The sequence below is a fragment of the Euprymna scolopes genome, chromosome 31 (genome assembly GCF_053919585.1).
Source record: "Euprymna scolopes isolate OS-2025 chromosome 31, ASM5391958v1, whole genome shotgun sequence".
In the NCBI taxonomy this organism is placed as follows: Eukaryota; Metazoa; Mollusca; class Cephalopoda; order Sepiida; family Sepiolidae; genus Euprymna; species Euprymna scolopes.
The window spans coordinates 45653007-45677542 of record NC_136512.1 but is presented as its reverse complement, the minus strand read 5'-3'; the positions used below and the strand labels follow the sequence as shown (position 1 = coordinate 45677542).

At 37.0% G+C, this 24536-nt stretch overlaps 1 protein-coding gene across 2 annotated transcripts in view; it reads right to left on the bottom strand.

The window, feature by feature from the left end:
• The window catches only part of LOC145255729 (dual E2 ubiquitin-conjugating enzyme/E3 ubiquitin-protein ligase BIRC6-like), a 515468-nt gene that overhangs the window by 334408 nt on the left and 156524 nt on the right, over positions 1 to 24536 (bottom strand). For both annotated transcript variants that reach the window (XM_080114338.1, XM_080114339.1), the window contains exons 18-19: positions 17750 to 18004; positions 4252 to 4981 (exon numbers count right to left, since the gene is read on the bottom strand). In XM_080114338.1, the coding sequence (XP_079970464.1) occupies positions 4252 to 4981; positions 17750 to 18004 (985 nt within the window). The remainder of the gene's footprint in view (positions 1 to 4251; positions 4982 to 17749; positions 18005 to 24536) is intronic.

The following is a 24536-nucleotide window of genomic DNA, read 5'->3' as shown; positions in this document are numbered from 1 at the left end:
TCAATTTAGCTTAAATTTGTGGCTTTTGAAAAAATGACAAGTGCAGACTTTCTTTTTGGGGCACTGTATACAAGAGAGAGAGTGTGTGTGTGTAATATAAATTTGTTTAAATTTTGATGATTTTAAGTGAAATTTTTATGTCTTGTAACTCAGCTGCATCATTAGGTATTCTTATCTAAATATAGTTTTACCCAAGCGCTGCACTTGTTCTGACTGCTGTCTTTGATTTGTATGTATTTCTTTGCAACCAGAATATTTGTTTTTTGAAATTGCTTCTGGATATTAAGTTATTTATACTGCTTTTCTTGTATTTGGTTGATTGCTCCTTTGAAATATTACCACAATGTCAGAGTTTTTTTATCAATTTGGGTTATTGCTTCTTTAATTTTATGTCCAAAAGAGGAATACTTTTTGATTTGTGTCAGAAATGTGTAAATTGTGGCTGGGCTGCTTTGTAATTTTAGTCTATGTTGAAGAGCTAGCTTTTCTCATCTTGAAGAGATGTTCAATATTTTGTATAGTTAATAGTCGAATGTAAATTAATTTTAAGCCGACTTTACAAATAGATAAAACTTAATTATTGGATTTTAATTAATTATAAGGTGAAACTCCAATGATTCAAACTCGATAGATAATGACAAACTTCCACCCATTAATATGGGAGGGAAGATTATCATCAAAAGTGTCCTGAATTGTTAACTTAGCACCGGACTTACTACTTAGATATAAATAAGTCACTTGTACCCATTCCCCTCCTCCTCCTTTTTTTTTTTTTTTTTTTTTTTTTTTTAATGGAGAGTAGATAATACAGTGGATGTGTTATCGGCAGCTCCAGTAACTCTCGCTTCTCCTTTTTTGTCCCTCAGTCCTCATTTAAGGAGTGATTTTTCTGACAAAGGGTGAAGAAAAAGCTGCTTAAAGGTCGGTAGTACTTGGTGACCAGTAGTCTGAGATGTTGGAAATTTTTCTGTCTCCGTCTGTCCTTGTGGCCATGTCACTAGTAAGGGTGCTGGAGGTAAAAGTTTTGTCTGGGCTGACGTTATCCGCCTCTCGATGCTATACTAGTGGGTAATTGTTACGGCTTTACCTTTTCGTGTGCTACAAAAAAAAAAAAAAAAAAAAAAACAATTTCCCGTCTTTTTCTCTCTTACTTTCCCTCTCTGTACTGCTCTAACCAAGTATGTCGACCTATTCCACAAATCCCAAAACCTCAACATGAAATATCTCCAAAATAAAAACTCGATTAAACCTAGAACTCCATCTTCCAACGTAGACCCCTACTACCAGGTCTCCTTCTCCAACATCAGGGGTCTACGTTCCAACCTTCCAAAGGTTGAAACACAATTACAGGAGACGAAACCGAACATATTATTTCTAAGTGAAACTGGAATAGGGCCGACCACTTCCCTAGATGAGTTCATAATTAACGGATACTCTAATTTAACAGCTAAATCTGACCCCCAAGATCGCCATGGGCATGGAATATGTGCCTACATTAAGGATGGCTTCCTGTGTGGCAGGGATATCTCTAGAGAAGATCCTAATTTACCCTATATGTGCTTCAGGGTTGCACTTGCTAACACCACTGCATTTATATTTGCCCTCTATCGGCCCCACAACAGCAGAGTTACTATCTTTAAGAGCATATCTGAGAAAATAGACCACATACTGTCTTCACATCCCTCGGCTAACATCCACATCTGTGGTGACTTAAACGTCCATGACGTGGAATGGCTGACCCATTCAAATAAGACAGATGATGAGGGGAGGTTTTGTCATGATTTTGCCATTGCTTATGACCTCACTCAGATTGTTCGCAAACCCACCCGTGTGTCCGATACACCCGGTCAATATGCAAGCCTCCTAGACCTTTTTCTCTCAACTTCCCCTGAGCTATGTTCATGTTCCTACAGAAGAGACGTTGCAAGCCTATTCTTGTTTTATCGTTATTTCCATGGCAGGTGCTCGTCTGAATTCCAATCTCTGGTCCCCCCTCGCCAATCTTTCACGAAAAACACCAGTCTAGCTGAATCCACTGTGAAAAATTCCCCCACTCTATATCTGTGCCTAAATCAAAACGTGGATTCCATGAACAAAGCTTCTTTCTTAGAACTGCACGCCTGTGGAACTCTGTTCCGTCTGCCTGCTTCCCACCGGACTACAACTTGGATGTCTTCAAGTCCAACGTTAACAAATTCCTAATGAACCGCCCCCTTAAGTAAACACTTCATCAAATCTCCACACTAACGTAATGTACTTGCAATAACCCTTATCCCTGAGTGGCTTCCGGGCCTTGATAAGTGGTGATCACTGTAAAAAAAAAAAAAAAAAGGTATGATTTGCAGATAGAGGTGTACATAATGCATCCATAATCTTGTGTGAATCTTATATGTCCCCAATATATTTTGATATTTACATCTTTATCTACTCACTAATCTAACTCGATTGATTGATATATGGCATAATCGCGTTGACACACCGCTTCCCATCAGATCATCAAAGTTAAGCAACGGTGAGCCTGGTTAGTACCAGATGCGTGATCATTTGAGAATTCTAGGCGTTGTATGTGCTCTCCGCTTATCTCGGCATTTGTTTCCAGACGTCTTGTATACTTCATTTGCCACTGGTATTTAACAATGTCGCCTCAGAAGAGAATGTGCAGCTCCTGCCAATAAGATTTTTGTGCAGACGCCCCTTTGTAAACCATAGTCTGTCAAAGACTGAGGAAGTCCTTAATCTAACTTGAACATTACTTTTAGGAGTTTTTATGCTTTTTGACATCTTTGTTTTAAATTGCCTATATGGATTTTAAAACAAGTTTATTATCAAATATAACTCTTAAAAATGTTGACGATTGCTTTAAGGTCTCCATTTATTTTGAGTTGTAGTCAAGATGGTATTTTTGCTTTCTACAAAGATGTAAACAGTTTTTGTTTTTGAAAAACTAAAACTATTTTTATCAGTCTACTTTTCAATTTAGTGAAAATAGTGTTGCAACTTTCCAATGATAGCGCGTTCCACAAAAAGTTATTTATAGTAGCTTTTCAAATCCTATGTTGTCTACATTATTGACTTTTATTAAAAATAGAGTGATAAATAGTATTCTCTTTTGTAGCACTCCCATTTCCTGTTCGCACTTGTCTGTGTTTCCCCATTGTACTTGTATGGGTAAGGAATTTTGAATACATGATGCCATGTTTCCTGATTCCAGTGCTGTGTATATCTTTTAAGATGCCATGTCTCCATATAGTGTAATATCAAAAAAAAAAAAAAATTGGGTATAAAAAAATACTGCCACAAAATGGTGGCTACATGAAAAACCATTGCAAAAAAATAAAGTCATTAGTTGGCCATTAGTGCTTCGACCTTGTCTAAAACCATTTTGATATCTTGATATCAATTTTTTTATATCGATTGTTAAGTTTCTCAAATCACAATGTCAGTTATTTATCATACATTCACAAGGTTTGTAGTTAGTAGAATTTATATGGTTTAGAGATTAGAATTATAGTAGATTTTAGTTGCAATTTTGCTATTTTCCTGTACTCTATCATTATAAATTTTTAGTAATATTGTAAGGTGTGTTTCTGGTAACTTTTTCAGCTAGTATACTTCTGATAGTTTTCATTTTTGTTGTTTCAGTTTCTTTTTCATCTTGAGGAATTGTTATTTCAGTTTACTTTGTTGAGGTCTCTTTCATTTTTACATCTTCTGTTCTCTAGATTACTTTCTCTTAATTTCAAGGCTTTGGTTATATCTTTCATATGCTGAAATCCTAGAATTGTAAGAAAACCCAGAACACTTTCATCATTGTAATATATACAGATTTATTGGACAAACTGATCAGATCTACCATGAAATGGCAAAGTGTTAAGATAAGCCCTTTTTAATTATTATTGTTATATAACTATCCAAAAAGATATTGACCTCTTTTTGTGTGCATGTGTGTGTGTGTGTGCACGCAAGATTTTCTGTTTTAGATCAGCTCTAGTTGATTTATAAGATTGTTAATTTTGTGAATTAACATAATGTTCTTTTTTCTTCTGGACAAAATAACTGTAGAATAATTAACATTGGAATTTAACTTCTCCGATTTTAAATCATACAGATACTTTTCTTACTATGAAAGAAAATTTATTTTCATGAATTATACACCTCATTCACTAACTGAAATATTTATATAACATGATCGGTAACAATGCTAAAATTTTTTTAAATTAATGAAAACATTAAAAATAAACAAATACTCACTTTATCTCCCAGTAATGATGGTACTTTAACAAAAAGTGGTCCATTGTCATTTGGGGCGCCAGCAGACAGATAAGATGAACCAGTAGATGACCAATTTTCATTGGGCGGGGACAAAGGTGGAGTCATGAACAAATGTGTCGTTTTGGGATTATGTGCAGGCTGCGGTTTATAGGTTTGGTCAGAGTTTGTAGCGGGCTTAACCGTTTTCAGCACAGTACTGAGCAACTGTTTGATAGATTCGACATCCTTCTTAGATTGATGCACCTTGGTAGCTAACTGATGCACTTGTTGTTCAGCCATTGCCAAAGATGAAGGCATCGCAGCTCCAGTAGCCGCACTCGAGAGGCTCTCACCAAAATTGACTGTGCCAGAAAGACTTGAAGAGCCAACGATCGGAATGTTGCCAGAAGGGCCAGAATCAAGACGTTCCATCTTTGTACCATCACTTGTTGCATGGCATGTGAAATGGAGAGGTTCGACCTCGAGAAGCCCAAGGATATTGTGCCGCAAGTACTCTGATGGAAATTTGTCACAGTGTTTATCAGATAAGTGATTGAATAAATCATAGTAGTCCACTTCATCTGGTTGCGTTGGAGGTTGGAAACTCTGTCCATTAGTGTTGGCAGCTGCAGCAGCTGCGTAACTGTATGAAGTATTTGATGGTCGCAGGCTATTAGCTGGGTAAATGTCAAATAGATCAGGATCAAAAGGATGACCTTGTAGTCCATATCTGATTTTAAAAAATAGAAGCATTGTTGTATAGGAAACAGATTAGTACATAAAATACAAAGTATTGTTCAGTTCTAACACAAACATTGTCTACAAAAGTTGGTTTTAAAAATTTGATGTTATAAGATCTACAAACTTTTAAAAATTTTGTTTCAGAATTTTGGAGTGGTACAACTTGTAAAATGCTAAATAATAATGTTTTAAATAACAGTCTCTTGAAAATTGGAGGTTTAATCATCAATACAGCTGATATACTAAAACAATTAAGAATTATTTAATGTTTCTATGGCTGACAGGATGAGAATAAGCTATCCCCATGAATAAAGTACAGGGTTCTTTTCAAAATTCTGTACAGATTACAAAGTTCAACAAGACACACATGAAGAAAGTGTGAGGTTACACTGCAAAAATAACATTCAGGATAAAACATCTAGAGTGAAAAATACAAATTAAAATCCTATCTATGCAAATTGTACTAGCATGGCTCATTTTTTTTTTTTTTTTTTTTTTTTTTTGCTAATAAGAACTTCTGAAATACCACACAAATTATTTTACCTCCAATTTGCATAAGATTTAAATGATAGTTAAATATCACAAAATCAGTACTGGCTCATTCGGTCTGGTTCTCCAGAACTCAACTCCCACCATTTGACTGCCTGCCTTATATTCCCTCATTCTAGTGTTCAACCTCATTGATATGCAAATCAAACCACATTCCCCTCTAATCCTTCACCTCATAAATCAGATATCCTCGCTAGTCTTGCTACCTAGCCCACTCAAGTATCCTTGCTAGTTCTGCTACTCGGCTAGATACACAGCTAGCCCTTACTAACTGGCTAAGCACATAGAATTTAATTTTAAATTTCTCATTTAAAAACGACTTTTTACATATAAGGTGACTGAATCGCACTGTAAGTCCTTTAAACATCAATGGCTTTTTTTCTTTTCAAAAACAAACAAAAAAAAGACTCGAATTGTACTTTCATTAAAATGACTGTTTCGTTTAAAAGCGACAACTTTTTTTCCTTTTTAGCAAATATAACCGAATTTCATTTTAAATTCCTTGTTTAAAATGATGACCTTTTAATACATACAAGTCGATCGCGTTGCATTTTAAGATCTTTTAAAAGCAACACCTTTTGCAAACAAAAAGAGACGCAAATTGTACTTTCATAAAACTACCAGTTAAGTGTTTAAATAAATATGCACATATTTTAAATTATCCATAGCATGAAAAATTTTCTCGACTTTCATATGTGCCACCAACATTTAAACCGAATCGTATTCCAACACATTCATTTCACGATGATAATTAAAAAAGAAAATCCAACAAATCCCACTGGGAATATCAAACAAACAAAAACACAAAAAAGGTCCGACTCACTTTATCATATCTCAACCTTTCTGACGACAACTCATTTAAGTTCTCCCTTTCTCAACGCTTTAAATTTATAAAGTTCGATATAAATCATTTTATATTTCCTTTTTTCAACGCCTTCAATCCTTCCAAAATTCGACGCGTGCCATTCAATATTCTCACTCTTTCGATACTTTCAATCTTTGCAGTTTGATGCGACTCATTTAATCTTTCACTTTCAAATTTCGATGCGACTTGTTTAATTCTCCCTTTGACAATGCTTTCAAATTTTGTCTCGGTCGCAGCAACTTTATTTTTCAGGCTGAATTAGCTTCTAATTAAAAAAAAAAGACGAAAAGAAATGGAGTTTTGATGGAGTCTTGTCAGCATTCGTGCATTCTCAGTTCCGACAAGTTCAGTCCAGTTCTCCAGAACTCAACTCTCGCCATTTTGACTGCTGGCCTTATATTCCCTCATTCCAGTGTTTAGTCTCATTGATATGCAAATCATATCAAACCACAGGATTCATATTAGTACAAAGTGGGAAGATGTATCCTCACAGCTCATTGCTAACATCCACACAAAAAAACAAATGGTTGCGCTCATGTCTCTTGTATACATAGCTGTCAAGGGAAATCACCCGTTTACTTTCTGCTCAGGGGAGATCACTTCTGATTACTTCCTGTTATCAGAAATAGCTGACGTACATATACATGCTTCTCCTCTCGTGACCACAGGATGAATTGTTGTGGTCATCTTTGTGTGCACCAGAAAACTTTTGTGATTTTCTGTGCATTTGTGACGATAAGTTTCTTGGTGCTTTTGTTTTGCAACATGAAGATTGTCTTAACAGTGGAGGACTGACCGGGTGTGTACACCTTCCTGTGGTATCATTAACTTCCATTTCTTCTTCATGCTCACTGGGTAATCTGACATTGATGTTTTGTTCGATTGCTGCCTCAAGAGGTTGTTCCTGAGGGGACTCGGGGTTTGTGGATGGATTTGAGGTTTCTGATGTGGTGTAATGTAGACCATACACAACTAGGTATATTTTATGAAGAAACTTGAGGGTTCCACAGTGTTACTTCCATTTACTCATACTTGTATGTGTCTCTACAATCCTTCCCATCTTCAACCATCCACGTGGATAGTTACCATCCTGGTTCTGGAAAAAAGTCTTTGACTAACGTTCCTGGTGGAGATGACAATGCTAGTTGTACAACTGTATGTTGCCTATATGCCTCTTAGCCATTGTCAAATCCCTTAGTTTGTTTATTTCTTTCCATGGTTTCTGTGTTTGGTATTTATTCCTTGAACAGGAAGGTGGTCTTTAATGACTCAAACATATAGCATTATGGCTGGGGACATGTTAAGGTCTTTGACGGGGAATTGGCGGGTTAGTAATGCCCAAGCAGCTCAATCATAGCATAGGTGTCTGTTTGTATATGTTTTGCAGTCTTAGCAACTAACTCTCTACAACTGCTGCTTTGAGCATAATAGTATGTTTCTGTACACCGTCGTCCCTCATGTTTGATTGATTGATTGATTGGTTTTACGGCATATCAACCTATGTGGTCATTTAATGCCGGAGTCCTTTTTTTTGGGGGGGGGGGGGACTTTTTCAACCTTTCCTCCCTTTTTTTATAAAATTGAACTAAGAAATTAAATGTTGTATTTATACATGAATGTGTATATTTGGGTGACTTTAAATTTCCTTAAATTTTCTTATATAAATTTACTTTCCTTAAGTATGCTAGAATATTTGTTGAGTTGACCTTTTCAAAAAGGTCCTCCATATTGCTTTCTGTATATAATTTTCTAGTTGGGGCGAGGTCATCACACCCAACTAGGATATGTTTTACTGTGAGTGTCTCCTGGCATGAGATGCACTCTGGCGCCAATTCTCCATTTAGTATATAAGAATGAGTAAAGTTGGTGTGTCCTATGCGCAGCCGAGTCAGTATCACATCTTCTCGGCGTGATCTCTTGATGTCTGGACATCGTTCCTTAAGTTCAGGTTTGATTGAGTATAATTTGTTGCCCTCTTGCTGACTCCACCGCAGTTGCCACTTTTCCTGTATGTATGCTTTCATCTGGGGTCTAAGATCAGTATGTGGAATCTTAAAATTGTCAGTTGGAAGGTGAGAAGATCTTTTTGCAGCTGTATCTGCCCTGTCATTGCCTTTGATCCCCACATGGCTGGGGATCCAGACAAGAATAATGTTTTTAGTAGTTGAAAGGATAAATTTTTTCTATTAATTTTGTTGTTAGTGGATTTTCTTGTTTTTGATTTTGTAAAGTTAATAGGACTGATAGAGAATCTGTGAGAATGATGAAGTTTTGGTGGTTTCCTCTGAAATTATGTTGAGTGCTAGATCGATAGCTATAGTCTGCAGTGAATATAGATGCTTCATTTTGAAGATTTCTCTTCATTGTGGTTTTATGGTACGTTGCTGCACATCCAGTGTGATTGTTGCTTTTAGACCCGTCTGTGTAGATAAAGGTGTAGTCTGAATATTGTAATTTTAAATGTTGAAGTTCGTCATGGTATTCAATAGGGTTTGTGGTAGATTTGGACTTTTTGTTTAGGTTCAGTTTTATTTCTACTTGTTTCATGGTCCATGGGGGTGTTTTAGGCAGTATGAAGTTGTGAATGCTGGAGATTGGAATTTTCGATTCTTCAATGCTTTCCTTCATTTGGAGCCCGAAAGTTTTGATAGTTTTTCCTCTCATGTTAAAGAGTTCTTCATATTTAGGATAGAAGGTACATTGGTATGCAAGGTTGTTTGGGCAAGACTTCAGTTTGAGTAAATATTGAAGGGCTAACTTTTCTCGCCTTAGATCTAGTGGGGGTTCGTGTGCTTCCGTGTATAGACTGTTCACAGGGGAGGTTCTGTATGCTCCTAGAGCCAATCTTAGGCCAGTATGGTGAATAGGGTCTAGGCTTTTTATATATGATGTTCAGGTTGATCCATATATGAAACAACCGTAGTCTAGCTTTGAGCTCTGTAAAGTTTAAGGAGTGTTTCCCTGTCTGCACCCAAATCGGTATGTGCTACCACTCTCAAAAGATTTACAGCTTTGTTACATTTTTTTTTTCAGATAGTTTATGTGTGGGATGAATGTTAACTTTTTGTCAAATAAAATCCCTAAGAATTTGTACTGGTCAGTAACGGGTATGGGCGTTCCTTCCATGATTAGGACAGGATCATTATGCATGTTCTTTAGTTTGCAGAAATGCATGCATTTCGTTTTTCTTTTGGAGAATCTAAATCCATTCTCTTCCGTCCATCTCATTACTTTGTTTAAGCACAATTGAAGCTTCCTTTCTATTATAGATATATATCTAGATCTACAGCATATTAGGAAGTCATCCACATATAGGGAGCAATCTACCCCAGGGTTAAGGTTTTTTACAATGTTGTTAATTCGGATACTGAACAGGGTCACTGACAGTATACTCCCTTGAGGTACTCCATTCTCTTGTTCTTTCAAGTCCGAGAGAGCTGTGCCAACCTTTATTCTGAACCGTCTATTTTTTTAAAAATTTTCAATAAAAATTGGCATTCTGCCTTTTAGTCCAAGCGCCTTCAGATCCCTTGTAACATCGTACTTCCACACAGTATCGTAGGCTTTTTCCATGTCAAAAAACACTGCTGTTAAATGTTCCTTCCTTACAAAGGCTTCTCTGATGAAGGTTTCAAGTCTGACTATGTGGTCTATTGAACTGTGGTTTTTCCTGAATCCTGTTTGAAATTCTGTAATAAGATTCTCTATTTCCAGGAACCAGATTAGTCTTTTGTTTATAATCCTTTCCATGGTCTTACAAATGCAGCTTGTTAGAGCTATTGGCCTGAAATTCAATGGATCTGAGACGTTACTTGATTGGGATTGGATGTTTGAGTTTTCAGATTTGGGGATTGGTATTATTGTGGCCTCTTTCCAGGTCTCAGGTACGTTTCCACTGGACCATATAATATTGAAAATTTCAAGTAGGTATTTCATTGAGGTTTCTGGAAGTTTTTTGAGGATTTCATATGGAATTTCATCGGGCCCTGTAGCTGTGTCATGGGATTTGGTTAGCGATTCTTTTAATTCAGGCAAGGTAAGAGGTTGGTTGTATTTTTCAGTATTTTGTGATTTAAATAGAATTTTCTTCTTCTCTTCCTTTTCTCTAATCTTTTTGAATTTCTCTGTCTGTCATATGATGAAATTTTTGATAAATTATCTGCCAGGTTATTGGAAATGTCTTTTTGATCGGTGTATATTTTGTTGTCTTTAGAGATGTGGGATATTGGTGTACTACTACACTTTCCTTCTATTTTCCTCATCATGTTCCAAACTGTTTTCGCCTTGGTATTCACATTAATTTTGGATATATAATTTCTCCAAGTTGTTCTTTTGGATTCCTTTATGATTCGTCTGGCTTTTGCTCTGTTGTTTTTGAAGAAATCCAGATTTTCGCTTGTTGGGTACTTTTCGAATTTTCTCAAGGCAGCCCGTCGAGCTCTGATGGCTTTTCTGCATTCTTTTGTGAACCAAGGTTTGTTGTGATTGTTGGTTTTGGTTGTTTTCGGTATGGTATTATTTGCTATGTTTGTGAGTGTTTTAATGAAGTAGTTCAAATGGTCATCTTCATCATTCTTTTCGATAATTAATTGTTTTTTGCACTGTTCCTGGAAGTCTTCCCAATCCGCTTTATGTAGGTTCCATTTGGGTGTTTTTTGTTCAGTATTAGTACTTAGACTTTCCAGGATGATTGGGAAATGATCACTCCCACAGGTGTCATAGTGTACTTTCCAATCATAGTCCATATATATGGAAGGATCACATAAGGTAAGGTCAATGGCGGTGAAAGTACCTGTTGCTGGGTACATATAGGTGTAGTTTTGATTATTAAGGAGGCATAGATTATTTTTATTTATTATGTTTTCTATTTCTTTTCCTTTTTTATTTGTTTCTTTACTTCCCCATATTACATTGTGACTGTTGAGATCTCCTAGTAGAAAAAAGGGTTTAGGGAGTTGTTTTATTAATTGAGTTATCTCAGTTTCGTTGATTGTATCTTTTGGAGGGATGTAAATTGAGCAAAGTGTTATAGTTCTATGTAGAGTCACTGAAACTGCAATTGCTTGCAAGTTTGTGTTTATATTTATTTGTCTTTGAGGGACTTCATTCTTCACGAGTATTGATGTGCCTCCAGAAGCTCTGTCCGTATCTTTATTTATGTAGTTGTAAGATGTGTAGTGTTTTATGTTGATGGTATTATTTTCTTTCAGAAAGGTCTCCTGTAGACAGACAAGTGCTGGGCTCATATTTGTTATTAATAATGTGAGTTCATTTTGGTTTGCTTTTATCCCTCTGATATTCCATTGTAATATTTTGTTCATCATTTTGAATTGTGTTCAACTTCCATCGTCTCCAATCCCTCAAATCTATTTTCTGTCGGAATCCCTGTTCGAGATATAGATCTGGATCTTTCTTTTCCTGTTTTTGTTTGTTTTTTTGTTTTTTTGTCTGGGGGGGGGGGATTTTTTATTCTTTTCTGGCTTGTGATGTGTTTGATGGTTGTTCGGTTGTTTTTGTAGAAATGGTTTGTGGTTTTGTTCCTTTTTGTGGTTCAGTAGTGTCTTTACTTAATATTATCCTTGGATTGGTTGCAGACATTGCACTATTCATTTTCCTCATTTCTTCTAATAGTTCTTTCATTTCCTTTATTAGTTTTCTTAGGACATCAATTTTCTTGTCAGTTGTATCCGTTACATGTATATGACCATTTTGATTGTTGGTTGGAGTAGTTTTTTTAGTTGCATCTGCATATGTTTTAGTTTCAATGATTTTCCTGGCCTCTGGGTAGGATATATTCTTTATATGTTTTAATTTGGTCACTTCTTTTTCTCTTTTCCATATTTCACAATATCTAGAGCCAGCGCCATGGTTTCCAAGGCAGTTGGCACACTTGAAATCTTTTCTGCAGTCAATGTGTGGGCCGCTTTCTCCACATCTTCCACACACTGGTAATCGTGTGCACCAATCTTGATGGTGTCCAAACTTCTGGCACTTGAAGCATTGGAGGGGGTTTGGAATATAAATTTCAACATTTATTTTCATATATCCAACTTTCACTTGTTTGGGTATGGTGAGGGAATCAAAAGTTTGTATATATGTATTGGTATCGATTTTCTCACTGTTTTTTTTTATTTGAACTCTGCGAACATCTAACACATTCTGTTTCTGTAAGTTTGTCTTGATTTCCTCCAAGGGACAAAGTGCAAGTTCGTGGCTTTTCACTACTCCTTTGCAGGTATTTAGGGTTGGATGTCTGTAGCATTTGACTTTGATGTTTTCAAATAATTTTAGTTTCAATATTTCTTTAGTTTGTTCTTCGTTATGGGTTTCTATTAGTAGGCTGCCATTAAATTGTTTTTTAATAGACTTTGGTTTTAGAGTTTTAAGATTTCTTTCAATTTTAAAAGGTGATAGTTTGCTCAAAGGAGTTTCCTCCATTGATTCTATTACTACGAATGTTGAGTTCCTTGGTTTTATCGTCTCTTCCTCAGAGCTACTGATGTCAGAGACATCAGAGTGGGGTCTCTTTGGGTGGTTGGGTGGTTTTTGGGAGGAATAAGCCATATATTTTGTTTTCTTTTTTCGTCATCTTTGTTCCCCACCCACCTCGGAGTCCTATTTTGGAAGAGCTTGGGGGGGAAACCCATTCGCCCAGCCTCCACAGGGATACAATGATGATATAACCGACTTTGGTGGTATCATAATGATTATCTGTTCTCTCTTGATATTGCTATGGGATCTGTAGCAATCCTGAGGAGTTTACAGCCTCGTCATCGATATTCACACCTAATCGATTGACCCTCAGCCACCGCTTTCCATCATATATTAGGGAGTAGGGTTATTTGTGGGAGAGGGGGGGATGTGTTGTATTAGTAGTGAGTTTTTGGAATGGGCAATATATGGTGGGGCTTGGCGTGACTGGCCGATTGGTCGGATCGGGCCTCTCCGACCGACCGTCTAATCGAAGTAAGGGCCAAAGTTGCGGTGCCTAAACTTCTATGTATCCTGGTTTAGGTTCACTCAATCACCAGGATCACGTCCTAAGACATTACGGGTAGCAACCCACGGCTAACTGGTTGCCCCATTGAGGGATTTTTACCCTCTGCAAGGGGGCAGTCGGTTTGTTCTCATGCCCTACCGACAGGGAAAAAAAAAATAAATAAATAAATAGATAATTTAATAGAATATATTTGTTTTCTTTTTCTTTCTTTTTTGTTGTTTCTTTTCCTTTTTAAAATCTGTTTCTATTTAACCCATAGTTGGGACCCTAACAGGTACTACCACTCCGGGTCAGGGTGGACCTAGGAGCAATGGCAATTAAGAGGTGGCTCCACACTCCCCAAGCCCGTAAGCCGGATCTTACCATCGGATGTAGTTTAAGGTCATATCCAGGACCGGGAGTAAGGTAGGAAAAAATAAAATAAAAAGGGGAGGGAGATAGGCTGTTGTTTTTGTTTTTGGTTTTGCAGAACATAATTAAGTTTTACAAAAAAGATCAGAAAACAAAAAAAAACGCCAATGTAGGTGCATTTCGTCTCAGGAAGCCACAGGGCAGCCTGATCTGGTAGCACCAGCCATCGTCCCTCAAAAAAGGCGTCATACTCCTAGGATTTAAATAGTGATCTATCTGAAGAGATTTTTTCGAGCACACTACAAGTACAGAACCAAATTCTTAAGAGTTGCACACAGTTTTGGCTCTCCCTAACATCATTAGGGCCACTTCTACCCATCCAGTATATCGATATATCGATCAGAACACACCATTTATCGGCAACATTGACCATCTACTAGTAACATCAAAGGCTCCTTGGGTTGAGATGATACAAATACAATCGTGTTGCACTGGGATCTGGTTTACCTGGTGTTAGCATCCAAATCCAGCCAGGACAATCGTTATCTTGCATTCGCCAGCATACCATTTATGCCTTGATGTGTGAAGCGAAATGATTCCAATACCTCTCTGTGCAAAGTTGTCAAGGTATCAAGATTTTGTTGCTTTTGATAATAACTCTTTCAAGGCAATATAATTCTTCATGCATAGACCAGAAGAATCAAGCTATGAGCAGGAGGATGTTGCGTGACAGGGGGAAACCATTTTGAATTAGATCTTTTAAGGTTCTGCATTCTTCATTTGTGGCTGCAGTGGCCATGATCCTTCTCCATGTAATAGTCTTCAATTTAGGATCACTTTCATACATTGACGTGAAGGCAGTTTTGACTGCAGTGTCAATCATTTGGTTATGATTTTTTGGTGGGGTACCTGCTTGGTATCGGGATGGATAATCAGGGGCTAAATAAAGTTTTTCAGAATAATGTTTTATCTAGAATCTGTACATAAGTGTACTTTCTTTGAAATTTAACAGGCAGGGTTTTTTTTTTTTTTTTTTAAATATTTTCCAGGCCCTGGAGGTAGGTGATCTATTGTTACCAGCAAATTTGGTCATCCGAATATAAGCATCTGGGAGAATTCCAGCCAGGGCTGAAGTTTCTCCTGCCACTGATGCATATTGCGATTCTGAGTCATTTGTATACTGGGATCCAGCCAGAATAAGCTTCCAGTGACTATCTCCCCAACTTGTGTTCAAGTCAGCTTCATATCTGCAGTGTTTTTGAAGCAGGAAGTACAATATTCCCATTTTGCTGTAATTTGTTGTCAATCTTGTCACTCTTCATTTCGTACATTTGGATACCTTTCTCAAACTTTTTCACATTACTCTTTGATTCTTAGAACAGATGCTCAAGTGTTTTATCTGAATATAACTTTATGTTCTTTGTCCGCAATAGCTTTCCGAACAAGACCATAACTTCTGCTTGTGAAAAGGTATAAGACAGCTTATTCATGAATCCAAACCGAGATTTCACCCCAGTGACATTTGTGGGGATAGGAAAGTGAAGAATGGCTTCTGTAATTCTCTTTGTGAGTTTAACTCCATAACCAGAAATCCTGTGAACTCCTCTATTTCGGCAATGTAAAACTTATCTGGATTAAATACATTCACATTGTTTGCACAGTGACTGATGTAGTCAACCATGTGCCAGAATGAAGACTATCATCTATGCATCAGGTTTTACAAGCCATATTCATGGTGATTTCATCAAACTGACATGTATCCATCCTCTGATCCATGGAATCCTCAAGGGGCCCGACAGTACCTATATGCATATGCTCTACTCAGTATTGAACATAATAACAACTATGTGGCTGGAGATAGTCATTCCATGCGTCCAATACAGTTTTTCTGGTATGCACTGGTATCAGAGGTGTGATGTGTTTCTCTTATAGTGGCATCATTTAACTTCTATAGATCCACCATGCGGTTTGGAGACCCATTCTTTTTTGGTGAGACCACTATCCTTGAACATCTGAACACACTTAAATTAAAATGTGCCATTAGCCATTGTTTCAGTTCCTGTCTGTTAGCTTGAACGGGATCATTTCTGGTTTACTCGGGACAAATGCTCTGCACGAGCATTCACATGGAGCTAATTCCCTCATGCTCCTTAAGGACCTATTCTATGATAGTGATGTTGGGAAATTGGGAAGCAATAAGTCCAGCTCCTTCAAAGCCGTTTGTGACAAATAAACCTCAGAGGTGTTTTCTGACACATATATGATGTATCGTGTCTCTTGTTTGCACCTTTATGTGCAGAAAAAAGACACCTCTGATGTGTAAATGGCTGTGCGTTATGCCCCGTATCAGATGGGTGGTTGATACAAGGTACTCCTCTGGGTATCCAAGGAATTTCTGAATTTGGAGCGAACTCAAACATGTTTGTGCCTGTGTTTGCAAAAGGATGATGATGATTATGCTGGCTCACCAGTTTCTTCAGTATATGTCTGAATTTTGTGTGAGTTTCAGACATCATAGTCCCCTACACTGTCACTGAGGGGGCTAGCTCTGGGGCAAATACCTATCCCATTCGAGATGAGTTACATTCACTGGATGTGCCTTGTGCTTGCAAGCAGAAATATTATCTGGGGTTAAAGTTAGTGAATATGAATGATTCTCTACTTCTCAATATTTTGCTTGCGGTTTCCATTCTAGACTCCTTAAATTTATGGCATATCTTTTTCAGGTGTCCCACAACTCTGAAAAAGTGGCACTTGAGTTAAGCTGTTAGACAATCCTTTTGACTCATCGAATCTCGAGGGTGTGATGTCTTCTCGCATCCATTGCATCATTTGGTGCCTTGTGATTTCTTGGTTCGACCTTTGTACATAAGATAGTGCAAGCGGATATGTGGTATCATTAAAGTGAAGAGTTGACTTGTCTGCTACTGCCAGGAGACCAACTGTGAAACTTCTGCTCCAATGTAGTAAGCAAAACTATCTCTGCTAGTACCATCCTTTAGTATTGGTATTTCTCAGTCCAGCTATCATCTGCCTGGCAACCATGTCATCTGCTGTCTGCAAGTTTGAATTATAAACTCAAAACATTTTGCTTGACCACGTAGCCTCGATAAGAAATGTGTTACTAACTCACCCTTGTCCTGCCTCATGCAAAATTTCTGTTGATGGATTTCATTGTATAATCCTTTCACTACCACCAGTCGTATCTGACATAGAAAATACTCCTTTGTGGCAGAGTTGAGCCTTTCTGGCTTTACCAGTTTAAAAAGTAGCCTGTTGCCAGTATACACTTTCCCGTAGTTCATTCCAGATTGCAGCTGGGTCTTCCAATCTGCATACATCTTTGTATTGAGCCTATGTGTCCAAAAATAATGCCCAGTCTCTGTCGGATATCCAGTCCTCTTGAGAGCTGTTTAATTTGTTTTCACTCATGACATGTTGAGATGACTGCAAAGAACCTCTTTTCTTAGCTCAATGTTTTCTTTGTAAGGCTCAATAAGTTGTTTCAATAGATGCTCCATGATGTTTGGTGGTGAGCACTTCAATGTCCACTGTCGTTTTACAAATTTCCACACTTAATGTTAATTTCCAATGTTAATCCTGTTCGTAGCACCATGTAAAGTAGAAAAATGTGTCCTTCAAGCTCATTGCTAAGATCCATACAAAAAACAAGTAGCTGTCTCCATGTCTCTTCTCTATATAGATATCAAGGGAGATCACCGTTGGTTACTTCCTGTTGTCAGGAACAGATTACTCTTTTACTTATATAGCTAGTACTAGTCAAAAATTGAACAATAGATTGGAATGAATTTGAACTTGATAGAACCATGAATTCTATAGGTTATGCTGTTAGCTATTCACCCTGCCTCCAAATAATTAGTCTTCAAATATTAACAGAATTTTGTTCTTTATCAAATAAGACGTGTGTATGTGTGTGTGTAAAATGAAGCAATAGAAATAAGGTGAGAGAAAAAGAAATTCAATATATTTACCTGGCTTTTAGTAGTGAGTGCAATGGGGTATCACGATCATGATAATGCTTAGCCACAGTAGTTAACATGTTTACACATTTCTCAGCAACCAGAGTAGCATTCATGCATTTAACAATGTTAAGTAATGTGAAGAACCATCTAAGGGCACCAGCAGAATAGCCAGATGGAAGCAAAGGAAGGCATTCGAGTAGGGCCTGCAACAAGCTGAAACTGAATGAGGGGGCAGCATCAGGATCAGAGCAGGTCCTGCAGAATCTAAAAGAAATATTTTTGAAATTAAAATGAGAAAATAGATTAAAACAACTGAAATTTAACATTTGTGAAAAAATATCTTCAAAAGGACATTTTTTAATAATGTTCATGACAAGATTAACTTGGAAAGTTAATTATTTGTACAAGTTGGTATGGAGGAAGAAAAGGAGAAAAACATGAAATAAAATGAGAGAATGAAAAATAAAATATTGTTAATCTTTTTTTTAATTTATAGTTGATATTCTATGGCGGTGATTAAAAGTGAACATTTTTAAAAATTTAGTTATAACAAATAACTCAACATTAACAAAATATATTAAAGTATAAATTACAAAATTACTGTAACTTGGAAAATTCTAGCTATTTCTATAGTCAATTTGAATCTACCAAAAAGCTTGTTCATTTTTCAATTAAGTAGTCTACAAAACAAATTTTTAGTCAATTAAATTTGAATAGTATTGTTATATTTTCATTTAAATTATTTTGTTCTTACTGTTTAAAATATTTTCATTTAAATTGCTTTGTTTTTACTAAAAAAGATATGCAAATTCAATTTCTTGCCACGTGATTTTGCATGTGTTCCTTTTTCTTTAAAAGACTGAGTTCTTTCTCTCTTGCTTTAGTAACTGTGAATTTTGTTCAATAAAACCTTGGAAAGGTTTGTTTTACGTCTTCATTCATTTACAACACTACAATTTATTGAACAAAAATTTATTTCCCTCATGGAGAAGATCATTTGTCTGGACAAATTTGACGTATTCTCGGCAGACCCTCAGGCTTTGGAGATTGTGGTATCGTAACGTTAATTACTATTTATCAACTATTGCTTTGTTCAACCCTGATAAGCTTGAAGTTCTTTATTTAAACATCGGTCCCACCGTTGCTGACGTTATCGAGAGTTGTTCACGATTTGAACACGCTGTTGAAAGTGTGTTTACAGCAAATCTCCAAGCGTTATTCATGCTAGACATTTGCTTTCCATGCGTCTGCAACAAGAAAATGAGCCGGTGATGCATTTATACATGATCTCCCGTCCTCAGTAATACGTGCTAGACTACTTGAAACTGATACGCTAACTCTCAAAGAGGCTACTCAATGTGCTAGGGCTTTAGAACAAGCTCACTTTTGTGATTGGAGCAGCCGCTGTTACTACTACTTCTATTAGAATTAACAATGTGTCTACTGATCCTGCTGAGGACGCCACTATTACTAAAATTGCTGATTCTCGTATGGTGTGTGACTCTGTACAATTTTCTGCTGCCCTTCCTGCTCATGGCAAGTGTTACAACTGTGGAGGGAGATGTCACTTTAAGGATGATCGCAGTCATTGTCCTGCTCGTGATAAGGTATGTTGAAACTGTGGTAAACCATTTGGTTTGCCGTTCTACTATGCCGACACCTTCACGTTCTACTTCTGCTATTATGGTAGCCCATGTTAAAAGTGGTGATAGGTGCCCTCCCATTACTAAAAATTGTTGAATTAAAAGAAAAAAAATTATCTGCTCTCATAGACACCGGCAGTTCTAATAACTTTATCAGTGCTCGTATTGTTAAAACAATGAAGCTGTCTACTTCAAAACGTAATTCCGTAATTTCCATGGCATCATCCGCCGTTTCCCTCAAACTATCGGAATATTGCATGGAGAACATTTCCTTCAATGGTTGCGAGTATAAAGAAATTAACTTTACAGTGCTTCCTGATTCCTGTATGCATATTACACTTGGAGTGCCTTTTTTAAAACTACATCAGGGTATCACTATTTCTTTTGGTGGACCTCAAGATATTCTAAAAATCTGCGCCCTAACCAAGATCAGTTGTGCCCCTGTGAAATTGTTTCAAAACTTAACCCCCGACTGCAAACCTATTGCTACTAAATTCCGAAATTACCGTGTAGAAGATACTCGATTCATTGTAAAGGAAATTCTACAACTGCTTGAGCATGATCTAATTGAAGCAAGTTATTCACTATGGCGTGCTCAGATTGCTGTGACTTTGTCGCCTAATAAAAAGAAATGATTAGTAGTTGATTTATTGACCGTTTTACCTAACTTGATGCATATCCTCGGATTGAGGATCTCGTGAACCAAATAGTCCACTACTGTATATTTAGTACAATTGACTTATCCAAAGCGTACTACCAGATTGAAATTTGTCCCCAAGATCAGCCTTACACTGTCTTTCAAGCTGGAAATTGTTTGTACCAATTCAAACGAATACCGTTGGGTGTCACTATGAATTCTTTCATTTCTGACAACAAATTATCTGGAACTTTTTCATATATAGATGATATTACTATTTGCGGTAAAACTCAGGAGGAACATGATGTTAATTTGGAATGTTTTTTAAAGGCTGCCTCGACATATAACCTCGAAATAAACCGAGAAAAATCAAAGTTTTCACTTTATTCCATCAATTTGCTTGGGTACCAAATTTGTAACAGGACTATGCAACCAGATCCTGAGCATTTGAAATATCTTTTACAAATGTCTCCTCCTTCTAATTCAGATTCGTTAAAAAAGTGTTGTGAAATTTTTTCGTACTACGCTAAATGAATACTTAAGTATTTATACAAAATTCATCCCCTGATCAAAAATAAACAATTTCCCATGCCTCCTATAGTTATCAGTTCCTTTGAAAAACTTAAGGATTTTGCCAAATTGTCTGTAAAAGTTATTGATGATGAATTATCATTTACTATTGAAACCGATGCCTCAGAAAAGGCTATCGGAGGCACTCTCCTACAGGCTGAGAGACCTTTAGCATTCTTTTCTCGATCGCTAAACCCATCTGAAATATGACTTCACATAGTTGAGAAAGAAGCTTATACCATAGTAGAGTGCGTCCGAAAATGGAGGGATCTCCTTGGTGGGAAGCACTTTACTATTGTAACAGACCAGCATGCCGTATCTTTTATGTTTAAACCTGCTAACCGAGGAAAAATTAAAAATGATAAAATTATACAATGGAAAATGGAACTTCTCACGTTGTCATATGACATTGTCATATGACATAAAACACCATCCCGACAGTGAAAACATCGTTGCCGATGCATTATCGAGAGTATGTGGTGCTGCTGCTTCTTCCTTGGAAGAACTAAAGTCACTACACAATTCATTAATACATCCTGGAGTACAGCACTTTTGGCATTTTGTAAGGTCACGAAATATGTCATATTCAATTGATGAAGTCCGGCGCGTGACATCTGAATGTACGACTTATGCCAAAATAAAACCTCAATTCTTTGATTCTATTAATAATACACTGATTCGTTCTACTGCTCCCTTTGACTTTTAGACTACAAAGGACCTGTCCCGGTATCTTCAACAGGATATCGTTGCATATTTATTGCCGATGAATGCAGTCGATTTCCTTTTGATTTCCCTTGTCGCAATTGTTCTCCACAAACCGCAATCCAATGCCTGACAAATATTTTCTCCATATTCGGACTACCCTCATTTATCCATTCCGATCGATAAACTTGGTTTATGTCGGAAGAATTAAAAAAATTTTTGACGCGACTTGGAATTGGATCCAGCAACACTACTACATACAACCCAAGACGCAACAGTCAATGCGAACACTACAACAGCATTATTTGGAACACTGTTATTAGCTCTGGAATCTAGAGCAGGATGTTCTACAGGATGTTTTAAATGCTATTCACTCCCTGTTGTACACTACTACAAATGCAACTCCTTACAAACGCATGTTCAACTTTGAAAGGCGCTCTTCTATTGGTACTGCTTTACCTGTTTGGCTCTGTGACCCTAAAAAGTATTTTTTAGGAGATATTATTAAAACGGCTTGGTAATAGGAGCAAATATGACCCGATTGTTGAGATATTGGAACTCCTCAAAGCAAACCCTACACATGCAAGAATACAACATAATGACGGCCCAGGAGATTCAGTAGCACTGAGACATCTAGCTCACTTTCCATGCTCTGATAGACCTCAAAATCCTGCTAAAAGTATTCAACCAGACATTGCAAATGCAGACCTGACTCGGTTAACCAAAACAAGTCTTACACCTAATACACCTACTACAGAAGATGAATTTGACTATAATAGTCCAAACCTTGAGAACACAACGTTTCCAGAGGACCACCGGTCCTTTAAATAGCGAACTACCTCAACGTCGATCTAACAGAATTCGCAGACCAGTCTGGATTTATGAAAAAAAAAAAAAAACTATTTACAATCTCTTTTACAAGTGGGGGAGATTGTTATATTTTCATTTAAATTGTTCTGTTCTTACTTAAAAAAAAGATATGCAAATTCAGTTTCTTGCCACATGATTTTGCACGCGTTCTTTTTTCTTTAAAAGACTAAGTTCTTTCTCTCTTGCTTTAGTAGCTGTGAATTTTGTTCAATAAAGCCTTGGAAAGAGGTTTGTTTTACGTCTTCATTCATCTACAAGTGTGTAACTTACAACTCCTATGACAAATTTTAACTGAAAATTTCATGGCATTAAGATAAGAAAACAGTGATCAAAGTTATTAAGTAATTTTTGTAAGTGAGATTAAATTTTAATTTGGTAAATGGAAACTTATTTGGAGAATTTATCCAGAATGCATTATATTAAATGTAAATGTTTAAAAATTTGAAATTTTTTATTAAAATATTGTGATTTTCTTGTGATTTCTCATGTTAAAATGCAATTATACTCACAACTTTTTAGTAAACTTTGCTGACATATTTAATATATTTATAAATAATTAAATGTGAATGGCTGTCAAAGGGGAAAAACTATTCAACATCATAGTCAGTCTAATGTTCATTTTATATGCATGCAGTAGTTTCTGGTGGGGCCTCTCGATGCCATATCAGTGGGTAATTGTTACGGCTTTACCTTATGTGCTACAAAAAAAAAAAAAAAAAAAAAATTCCTGTCTTTTTTTTTTTTTTTTTGCATAGGCATCACCACTTATCAAGGCCAAGCGACCACTCGAGGATAAGGGTTAAAGAGTGTACAGTAGAAATTGGACAATAAAGTAACCGTTAGTAATGGAGATTCGGTAAATTTGTTAACAAAACGGCTCATCAAAAACTTGTTTACGTTAGACTTGAAGACAACCATATTGTAGTCAGCTGGAAAACAGAAAAATGGAAGACAATTCCACAGGCATGCAGTTCTAAGTTCTATTCAAATTAATTATAAGAATTTCAGTTGGCTAAGTGATTGACCTATTCTTGCAGCTCAAAACAAAGACGTCCATGAACTTAATGATATTATCCAGCTTAAAATTCCAAGTGAGGTAGTCACAAGTCCGTCGATACTTGTGGAAGCAGATGAAGTTGTTAATTATCCAACAGAATTTTTTAATTCACTAGATTTACCAGGGATGCCACCGCATGTACTGCAATTGAAAATTGGCGTATCAATTATCATGTTGTGAAATATAAACCATATGGCACATGGCTTACACATAAAAAAATTAATGAACAAAATCATAGAAGCAACAATCGTAACAGGACCTTTCACAGGTGAAGATGTCTTCATTCCACGCATTCCTATGATTCCACCAGATAGGCCATACTTTCCCTCTCTCACCTGCTCTAACCAAGTCTGTTGACCTGTTCCACAAATCCTAAAACCTCAACATGAATTATCTCCAGAAAAAAAAAAAAAAACACAAACAAACCTAGAACCCCATCCTCCAACATAGACTCCTAGTACTATGTCTCCTTCTCTAACACCAGGGGTCTATGTTCCAACCTTCCAGAGGTTGAAACCCAATTGCAGGAGACGAAACCAGACATATTGTTCCTAAGCGAAACTGGCATAAGGCCAAACACTTCTCTGGATGAGTTCATAATTAATGGATACCCTAACTTAACATCTAAATCTGACCCCCAAGATTGCCATGGACATGGAATATGTGCCTACATTAAAGATGGCTTTCCGTGTGGTAGGGATATCTCAAGAGAAGACCCTAATTTACTTTATATGTGCTTCCGGGTTACATTTTCTTACACTACTGCATTTATATTTGCCCTCTATTGCCCCCACAACAGTGGAGTTACTATCTTTAAGAGTATATCGGAGACAATTGACCACATCCTGTCTGCTCATCCTTCGGCTAACATTCACATCGGTGGTGACTTCAATGTCCACAATGTGGAATGGCTGACCCACTCAAACAAGACATATGATGAGGGGAGGTTCTGTCATGACTTCACCATTGCCTATGACGTCACTCAGATTGTTCACGAACCCACCCGTGTGCCCGATACTACCGGTCAGTATGCAAGCCTTCTAGAGCTTTTTCTCACAACTTCCCCTGAGCTATGTTCATGTTCCATTCTATCTCCTCTGGGATCTTCCGACCACTCGGTTGTATCAGTTAAGATAAAAATGAAATACGTCTTCAGACGTACCTCTCCACGATACTCTATGGCTGACTGGGATAGCTTCCGTACATTCATATCTGACCTACCTCTGCATTCCATGTTTAAAAAGGATGTGTCCTCTATAGTATCAGACCTGACCAAATGGTTAATTGTACGTATAGACTGATTCATACCATCCAAAA